At 45.8% G+C, this 10,103-nt stretch overlaps 1 protein-coding gene across 4 annotated transcripts in view; it reads right to left on the bottom strand.

Annotated features, from left to right (window-relative positions):
- Positions 1-10,103, bottom strand: part of Ninj2 (ninjurin 2) — a 101,001-nt gene that overhangs the window by 70,659 nt on the left and 20,239 nt on the right. The window contains exon 2 of one of the 4 annotated variants that reach the window (XM_033760746.1): positions 9,419-9,480. The exons of 1 other annotated variant lie outside the window; for it this stretch is intronic. Coding sequence is in view for 1 of the 3 variants with exons in the window: in XM_010630341.2 (XP_010628643.1) it covers positions 7,488-7,526 (39 nt within the window). In the remaining 2 variants the exon portion in view is untranslated. Of the gene's footprint in view, positions 1-53; positions 216-7,487; positions 7,577-9,418; positions 9,481-10,103 lie in introns of those variants that run through there. 2 more of the 4 variants (XM_010630341.2, XM_010630344.3) reach the window with 2 other exon arrangements.

Here is a 10,103-nt window from a genome sequence, read left to right on the forward strand (position 1 = left end):
CCGCGGCCAGGTTTGGGGCAGGGAGGGCAGGGCGGCGTTTATGAACGACTCACAGAAATGTTGGCAGTTTGAGGCCTTCAGGCCTAAATCCACCCAGCTGCTACACATAGTTCACGATTTAGGTAAAGCGAGATGAGCAGGCGCCCCCCATCTGGGACTACACCACGCGCCGGGAACTGCACATCTTGTCCTCTCGCTAATCCTCACAGAGGCCCTGCCAGGGATGTGCGGGGCAGCGGGAGCCGAGGCCCGAGAGATTAAGGATATTACAGCTGGGCAACGGCAGAGGCAGAGCTTGCATAGCCTTCGTGAGGCCCTGGCCCCACTCCCAATACCCGCAAAGAAAAGCAAAGCAAAACAAAAGGCTAATGAGGGTCCAGTGTGCAAGGTAGCCAAAGCCAAGATTTACTGTTCTTTTTATTTGTTTGTTTCCCTCCTTGATTTAGCTACATACCTGGACACAAAGGAGTGTCCAGACTCCAACTAAGATAACTTCCCTTTTGGCCTGGGAAGCAAACAGCAAGGGCGATCCACACTCCCCTGGCAGTAGTTTAAGCACCCCTTTCTAAAGCTTTTATTTACTTATTTATTTATGCGATGCCGGTCCGCCATGGAACCCAGGACCTGGCACTTGCTGTGTTCTGCCACTGAACCATACCTCCAGCCCCACACGCTGCTCTTTGCCATCAGCCAGAAGGGGTCACCCTGCTCCCACTTCTCTTCTAGAACCAACCACCTTTCCCTCAGGTGATGGGAGAATTCAGTCCACTGTGTTGCTACTTTTAGGTGGAATCTTTTTTGGATGTGTGATTTTAGAGATGGAACCCAGGGTCTCATGCATGCTAGGCAAGCACTCACCAACCAGCTACATCTCAGCATTTTAAACAATTTTAGACAGGGCCTCTCTTGAGTTGCCTTAGGTGGGCCTTAAATGTGCCTCAGCCTCTGGAGTAGCTGGGATTAAGGATACACCACACACAGTCTACCTCCCTTTTTGATAACCCTTAGCACACCATCTATTGCAATACTTCATCTCCCTGTCTGTGGATGGAAGGAAGCTACCTGAATACAGGATCGACGTCCTGATGATAACCTTAGCACCGAGTTGGGATTCTGTGGTTCAGTTCCCAAGGTACCAGTGTTCCCCAGGAACACCTTTGAAGACCACTGAACTAGTTGTTCTTGGGAAATTAAATTAAGGCAAGAAGGAAACAGAAGCAACTGTAAAAACCTGACCCCTAATGCTTCTGCCAGTGGCCAGCTGTGGTGGTGCACACCTGTAGTCTACTTGGGAAGCTGAGGCAGGAGAATTCCTTGAGGCCAGGTCAGGACCCCATCTCAAAAAATAATGATAATCCTGGCAATAGTAGTATTGGGTATCTTCTACTGAGTGCTCATTATATATGAGGCATTATTCTAAGGATGTGAGTATAAGTGAATCACATGGGGAATCTTGTTAAAAATGCAGGTTTTGACTCTGTATCTGGGGTGGGGCCTGAGATGATGCATTTTTAACAGACTCCCAGACTGTACTTTGTACAACAAGGTTTTGGGGTATTAATTTGTTTTAACCTCTTAGTAACCTATGAGGTTGGTTCATTTCACAGATGAAAAATCAAGAGGTTAAACCCCTTACATATATTTATGTCCAAATAGTGGCCAGGGGTGTAGCTCAGTGGTACCACACTTGCCTAGCATGTGTGAGTCCCTACACACACACACACACACACACACACACACACACACACACACAAATAGAAGGTAAATACAAACCCTTAAGGGCATCAAATATATGACCAAAGCTGGGAAATTCCAAGTTCAAACCTGAAGGGAGTTTTGTAGAAGGAACAATCATGAACACTTTATTTCTTACTTGTCTAAAAGTAAAAAATATCAGCCTGTCTCTTAGATCAATCTCCCCCAGGGCTCACCGGCTCCCTTTTTTCCTTAGCCTTGAGTGCCATGGAACTAATCAAGGGAGAAAAGGTTGCCAGGAAGGATGGGACAGAATTGAAACATGTCATCATCAGCTCAGTTCTCAAAGAGGTGTGTGAGGAAAGTTGATGACACTGACAACCACTCTTAACATGGGTACTTTAGAAAAACATCAGCATTGTTGCTTGATTGGCTTTAATTATCTAAAGGCAATGAAATATTTCTTTTTTTTTTAATGTAGCAAGATAAACAAGAAGGAAAGGAAAGGAAGAGATTAGGTGGAGAATGAGTGTTGAGGAAAGCCCAGCTAAAAGATGAATCTGAAGCTGAGATTGTGCTCTGTGTGTTTAGCAGGCTCTGGATTCAGTCTCTGGTGCGTGTGTGTGTGTGTGTGTAGCTGATCTATGAAGAAGAAGAAAGGGAAGTCATATTAAAGAAGAGTTGTGAGGAAGATGGGCAAAGAAAAGTGATCAACTCTATGTAAGGAGGTTTGTGAAGAGTAGAGTTGAGTTGGTTTCTTTCTGATATAAAAAATCCTTTGTACTTCTAGAAATAAATTGGAGCCTTTTTTTTTGAGACAGGGTCTCACTGTGTAGTTGAGACTGATCTGGAACTCACTATGTAGCCCAGGCTGGTCTTGAATTCACAGCAATCCTCCTGCCTCAGCCTCTCAAATGCTGCGATTACAGGCATGTGCCACCACGCCCAGCGAATTGGAGCCTTCTTAAACCCACGTCCACTCTTGACATGGAAACCCCAGTAGAATCAGATTTTCCCTTGAAGACTATGATGATATTGTACTGGCTTTCAGGTTCTAACTGTTGCTTGACTTTAGTACTTGGTCTGACCTGCCTTCTTGCCAAAAAGAGTTCGACTCGCATCACTCTACAGAATGCACCCGCCTTTTCTAGTTACCTGGTCCTTCTTCAGAACTTCCTAAAGAGGAGGAGAGTTTCAGTGCAGCCGGGTTTCATGAGTCATAGCACTGGAGTGGAGATGGCACCTCATTCCCCCAGAAGGGGCCCACAGCTGTAGCCCAGTGATTCCTGTTCCCATGTACCCATGCTGGGCTGGTAATAGGTCCTCAGTCTTCCTGCCTGAAGCTTCTCCATCAGTAACCCTGAATAAAAAGATCACTCACTAGTAAGGGCATGATAGACCATTAAAGCTGCATGATAAAGTTATTTCCTCAGTTTTGTGTTTTGTGCTGTCCTCTATAATATACCTATTAACAGTTAACTGTCTACCAGTCCTCTTTTAAGTCAAGTTTCTTAAATCTTTGAATAAAATTAATGCTGTAAGAAGACAGGCCATGTTGATGGTGTGTAACTAAATCAATATAAGAAACATGGCAAATTAAGGACTAACTAAGGCTTTCTGAATGGCTAATTTTTTTTTTTTTTTTTTTTTTTTTTTTTTTTTGGTACCAGGGCCACCGAACTGCTGAGCTAAATCCCCGGCTGAATGGCTAATTTTTATTCTGCTCCAATACATTAATTACCCACTTTAATATCTAGATAAAAGACAGGTTTGGGGTTTTTTTTATTATGTTTGAGTTATAGCTTAGGGAGTGATAGTGTGCTTTATATTGTGCATGGAGAAAATGGAAGATCGGCATTCTCCAAAATGTAGAATTTGTCTCTAAAGTCCCATTTCCAAATACCTGAGTTTTTTGGTTTTTTTTTTTTTTTAACTAGTTTTATATTGCTGCTGCTTCCAGGACTTATTTTTGCTGCAGAGTAATATTGCTTTGTGGTTTTCCTATGAGATAAATTGTGCTGTGTACAGCCTGATGTATCTGTCACTCCAGAATTTTCCCTAGATTACTGTGGCACGCACAGACCTCCTCAGTGGGGAAGTGTCTCTACCTGGGGACGTCTCCTGCAGGATCCAAAGGACTTTAAGGTTTCTTAGGTCACCGAAAACAACTAATCTTGGCTCCTGAATACATTCAGGTTTATAAGTACAGCTGTTTTATTTCCTCTAGGGCAACTCATCCCGTTTTATAGGGTATATGAAGAGAAAATAAAGTGTCTGTAGAGTATGGCCCCTGCAGGCAAACCATGTGTGAAGTGCTACAAGTGGACATAGCAGACAAGTGTCACACCTGCCACCCTCCAGTGTCTCAGTTGGCAGGAATCATGCAGGGCGTCTCACAGCTGTTCAGTTCCATGTGTGCTTAATATGTACTGGAGTAGCTTGCAACTAATAAAGTTGAGTTTTTCCAGGAAAAAAATAAATAAAGGAATGAGTAAATATAGGCTGCAGGGCATTGTGGGAAGGCAGGGTAGTATAAGAAGTATAGAGATGCAGAAAAGGAGACGCTTATAAAAAGCCTGGCACAGAGGGGGAAACTGGAGGGGGCTGTACACAAGGGCACCTCCCCTATTAGGGAGTATGTATACTGTATGTAGTGCTATGAGCAGTGCTGTGTGCACAGTACCTGGGGCTATGACAGTGCTGTGTGCACAGTACCTGGAGCTATGAGCAGTGCTGTGTGCACAGTACCTGTGGCTGTGAGCAGTGCTGAGTGCACTATACCTGGGGCTATGAGCAGTACTCTGTACACAGTGCTTGGATCTGTGAGCTTTCAAAAGGTCTCAAGTTTTTGAGACCTGAGAAAAAAAATATCGGCACCTGCATATGAACATTCAAATTAACAATTTCAAAATTAAAATTATTTTTTAGATCCTTTCAAAATTGTCCATGAAAAAATTCGTATTTAGTGAGGGATATGCATATATTTAATACATGTGATAAAAAATGGCCATGTTGAGTTGGACATCATCCTGAGGGTGGCTGGGAACCACTGAGAGTTGCAGGAAAGGTTTCTGTAGCTGCAGTGAGTAGAATGGATTGGAGGCAGGCCAGTCTAGAGGCCCAGCAGCTAGAGACCAGAGGCAGTTACTGTCTTCCAGACTCAAAGAAAACTTGTCCTTGGTGCCAAGATTGGCATAAAATGATAGCATTATGCAACCCAATTATCCTTTGATTTCCCCAGCACCAAGCTGAATCAGCATTCTAAATTTACTTAAGATCTGGGGACAAGGGTTTGGCCAGCTTCTTTGGTATTAAGGCCAATGATGTTGCAGTCTAGGAGAGGGAGCGTCAAAGAGCACACACTCTGAGTCAGACAGACACAGATTCAAACCTCAGCTTTACCGTTTGTTAGCTATGTGACTTTGCACAAGTGACTTGACTTCTCTGAACCTCAGATTCTTTACTGATAAAACTGATATAAACATCTGTCGTGGAATAGAGGGAGATAAACTACATATACAGTACAGGAGAGGTATCTTATGAATAAAACACAGCTGTTATCATCAATGTGCCATTGTTGAGGACTGAGGCTAGTTATCTCTAGGAGGAGACAGACAGTAGGGTAGATAATGGAATCTTTTTTGTTTTGTTGTTTTGTTTTTTTGTTTTTTTGCTTTTTGAGACAGGGTCTCACTATGTAGTTGAGACTGACCTGGAACTCCCTATGTAGCCCAGGCTGGTCTCAAACTCACAGCGATCTCCTGCCTCAGCCTCCCAAGTGCTGGGATTACAGGCATGCGCCACCACACCTGGCGATAATTGAATCTTTTCATCAATATGAGGTAAAAATGATTGGCCCCATTTTGAGCTGAGGAAACTAAAGCTCAGAGGATGTGGAGTAGACATGGTAAGCTTGTAAGAGCTGGAATTTTATTTTCTTATTTCTATTTTTGTTTTGTTTTGGTACCAGGAATCAAACTCAGTACCTTGGGCTTGCAAGGCAGGTGGTGGAAACACTGAGCTAAATCTCTGGTCCTGTTCTTTCTTTCTTTCTTTTTTGAGACAGGGTCTCAGTATGCAGATCAGATTGGATTTGAACTCACTCTGTAGGCCCTCCCCCCCCTACAGCTGACCTTGAACTTGCAGTGATCCTCCTGCCTCAGCCTCCTGAGCACTGGGATTCTGTAAGCCAACATGCCTTACTCTTCCTTCTGCTTGTGCCTTCTCCCTTGCATTTAGCATATGCTGCTCCCACTAGTCTGTGATGAGTCCTAAATGACTGTCCTTAGTTGTGGTACAGGTCAGTTGTTATGGCTGACGGTGACACAAGTACTGTCCTCTGCTGCCACCAAACACCATTTCCCTTCTTCCCCAATTTCCCTGTTAGCTCCTTGCCCCTTAACTTTACAGCCTCAGAATTTTCCTTGTCAAAGAGCTTGTCTTGCTGAGACTCAGACAGAACCACCCATACTGGGATGCCTTCCAGGGTACCTCCCTGTCAAGGGAGCAGATAAGTAGGTCACCATTGGGATGGTGGTGGAGGTAGCCAACTTCTTTGGGGAAGAGGAAAAATACTGCAGATCACACAGAGACTGGGAAGCAAAATAACAGTCGTAGTTCACGTTCTATCCCTCACCCCCGCTGTCCACCATGGCCGTGAGCACGGGCTCACTATGGGTTGGGGACACCAATGGAGACTATTGAGCAGAAGGTTTGCATCCTCCTTGCTCCCCTCCACCTGCCCTGACTTCTATTCAGCTGCCCCACTGCACCCAGGCAGCGCTCTTTTCAGTGAAGGGCCGCTCAGCTTCAAAGCCTGCTCCCTGCTGACTGTTTCTCCAGGGACTGGGAGCCAGGGCTTGGGAACACAGAGGCTCCTGGGGCCAGAAAGGCTCAGACCATGATTGCCTGGAGCAGCAGCCCAGAATTCCATTTGTTAAGATGCTGTTGCGGCAACCAGGACAAATCATGGACTTTGCAAGATTTAACATCCTCACCTGGGCTTTCTTGGTGATAGTTCACAACGGGTGTAGATGACCATCATGAAAACCAGAGACAGAGAGACAGGGAGAAGGACAGAGGCAGATTGTGGCAGTAAAGATCCAACACTACAACTCCACCCTGCCCCACTGTCCCCAGGGACTGAGCCCCACTGGCCTCAGAACATGGGGCGGTCCCATTTCTAGGAAGCTGCAGCTGGAGGGGAAAGGTCCCGGCTGCCAGAGCAAGGTTGTGTACAACGTGCGTCCCGGCAGATGATGGGTCCCCAGACTCCACACCCACCCTGGGGCAAAGACAAGCACACAAAAACAAAAAGACCAAAGGCTGACCCTTGGACCTGGGAGTGACCAGACCCACTTCCCTGGATGGTGGCTGTGGAAATAGGGAGTTCACCTCTGGAGAGGATGAGGTGGTTTCCACCCTCCTGGCTGGCAGCCCAGTGAACTTCCAGCCCAGAGTCCCTGAGTCAGGACATGAGGCTCAGAGGCGACAGTCCAGGCTTTGGGGTGCAGTGTTCCCAGCCTGGCTTATGTTTCCATACTGCCCTTTGCCCTCCCTCTCCCTGTCCCCAAGACCCCTGGCAGACTGCTCAGGGATCCCAAACCCCCCATCCTGTAGAAGAGAATATCCACTCACCCCTCCAGTGTCTGTGCTCGGGCGCCCTGAGGGGGAAGTCCCACTCTTGTCTTGTCATCCTGCCCCCCACCCCCATAGCTCATGAGAGAGGCAGTGCTAGGTGACAGGAGAGAGACATCCATCTTCACCCAGAGGGGTAGACCTGTCAAACACACCTTGTTCCCAGGCTGCAGTAATCTCCAGGCATCTCTCATCAGAGTGGGTGCAAACCCCAAGGTATGTGGCAGGCAAGTAGCAGCAGTGACAGCATGGTGGGGCCTCGCAAAGGAACAAGAAGCTGGGGCTTGAGAGGCTTAGATCCTTTGTGTTCTCAGAGAACAACTGGCAGCTCCTCCTGCCTGGCACCATCCCAGCCTGGGCCCTTTGGTTGGCCAGCGTCTCCACCTGTGCCTGGGTGGGCTGCCTTTCACAGGTGTAGCAGTTGCTAGGCCTCAGCTTGGTTGGGACTCCTGGGAGGAAGGGGCTGGCTTTGAAGTTTCCATCTCCCCCAAGCATCATTTAGTCAGGCGCCTAAGCAGGGCTTCTGAGATTTAGTGTGCATCAGAATCACCAGGGCACTTGTTAAAATACAGCAGCCCACACTTATCTCTGGGTGACATGTTCCAAGACCCCCAGGTGATGCCTGAAACCCTATCCATGCTGTGTTTTCTTTTATCTTTTCAGTTACGGAAGTGCTTCATGGCTTCTCTTTGGCATATCTGCACTCCTGCACTTTTTAAATATTCTGTAAAATAAGGGTTACTTGAACACAAGCAATAGTCAGTCTGATAACTAACATTGTTACTGTGTGATGAATGGCAGGTAGTGTAGACAGCATGGGGGTAGTGGACAAGGGTGATTTACATTCCATGCAAAAGCGTATGAAGTTTCATCCCACTACTAAAAAAAGTGCACATTTAAAAACAGGAATTGGTTATTTCTAGAATTTTTCACTAAATATTTTTGGACCAGGTTGACCTTGGATAACTGAAACCTTGAGAGTACCATACAGATTAGGGAGTACATACAGATTTCTCAGGCACATCCCCAAGGATTTGGATTTGATAGATCTGGAGTGGGGACCACAATTGCATTTCTTTCTTTTTCTTTTTTTTTTTTTGATACTGGGGGTCAAACTCAGACCTTGTGCTTGCGAAGCAGGCACAGTGCCACTGAGCTAAATCCCCGGTCCTACAGTTGTATTTCTAACAATTCCCCAGTGATAGGTGGCTATCATTCCAGGGAACACATTTGAAAAACCAGTGAGCTAGCATATAGTAAAAAGAAAAGCTAAATTCGAGACCCAACCCTGCCACTTTCCAGATCTGTGATCGTGTACTTTGACTTCTTTGAACTTCAGTTCCTGCCTTAAAAGTTCAGTGATGATCACTGGATAGTTGAGAGGACTAGATTGCATAGATTTGAAAGACTCAGTGTATGTGGATATAAGGGCTAGGTTGTAGCTCAATGGTACAGAATGTGCTTTGCATGTGCAAGGTCCTGGATTCAATCCTAAGCACCACAAAAATAAATAAATAGGTCAACAAATGCGTTATTTATTGAGTTTATTTGTCTCCTGTCAGTTATTCTACCCAATGCTATGGCTGACTTTGGGCAGATCACACCTGAGGATTATAATTCCCAGGTAAACATCCCACATCTCTGGATTTTAGTTCTCTCCCCTATAAAAAGAGCTTTGGTCTGCCAGATTATTATGGTTTCTGTCTAGTTGTATCTCCAAACCTCATGTGCTCCTAAGTGGGGCTTTTGGGAGGTTACTGGTTCATGGTTGTGTGACACTGGATCAGTCCACCGTTGGGTTTATAGCTGGGTGTGATGTTGGAATTTGAAGCCCGGTGGGAAGAGGTGGGCCACCCAGCTCCCTTGAGTGCTCCCTGCTTCCTGCCTGCCATGCCATGGACCATTTCTTCTCTGTCACACCACTCTGCCATGCCACCCTGCCCTTAAGCCAGCTAATTATGGACTGAAACCTCTAAAACTGTGAGCTAAAGTAAACCTCTTCCTCTGTAACTTGTGCATCAGGCATTTTGTCCCAGCAATGACAGAGTAGCCAAGACATGGACCATTTCATGAGGGGTGAACTTACCAGTGACTGGTTACTGATGTTCTTTGCTCTGCAGTATCAGTTCAACTCTCAGGTGATATAGTCTGGGAAAAAATGTGAGTGTGACTCCAAAACCTAACCCTCCCTCCCAGAGTCAGACCTCTACACAGGACCTAGAGGGGCTATAATTTCATAGACCAAACTGAGTCTTTAAGGCCCTTAGTGATCTGTTTCCAATCAACATTTATGGTCATATTTCCTTCCGTTTCTCCTCTGTTCACCTTAGAGTCTACACAAGTTGAACGCTTCGCCCTTCCCCAAAGAAGCCTTATGTTTTCTTGCCTCCTGCCTTTGTTCACATTCTCACCATCAGAATATTGTTGCCCTGGTCAAAGTCCTATGCAGGGAGAAAAATTTTGCCAATTATCCCCCAGGCAGAGGATTCATATCTGGAATATATAAATAACTCTCTCCAAATAAATGACCTAATAAAAATGGGCAACTGAAATGAAAAGACACTTCTTAGAAAAAGTATGAAGGGCCAATATATACCTGAAAAGATGTTCAACATCACTGACCATTAAAGGAGAGCAAATTAAAACAACAATGAGAATCTATCTTACCCCAGAGAGAATGCCTATCATCAAAAAATCAGATAATGAGTCATCGCTCAAGCGCCGGGAAGGTAGCCGCGCGGGTGCCCCTGAACCCCCATAACCCCCCCCCG

The sequence above is a fragment of the Fukomys damarensis genome, unplaced genomic scaffold (assembly GCF_012274545.1).
Source record: "Fukomys damarensis isolate Sample0158 unplaced genomic scaffold, DMR_v1.0_HiC HiC_scaffold_5, whole genome shotgun sequence".
In the NCBI taxonomy this organism is placed as follows: domain Eukaryota; kingdom Metazoa; phylum Chordata; class Mammalia; order Rodentia; family Bathyergidae; genus Fukomys; species Fukomys damarensis.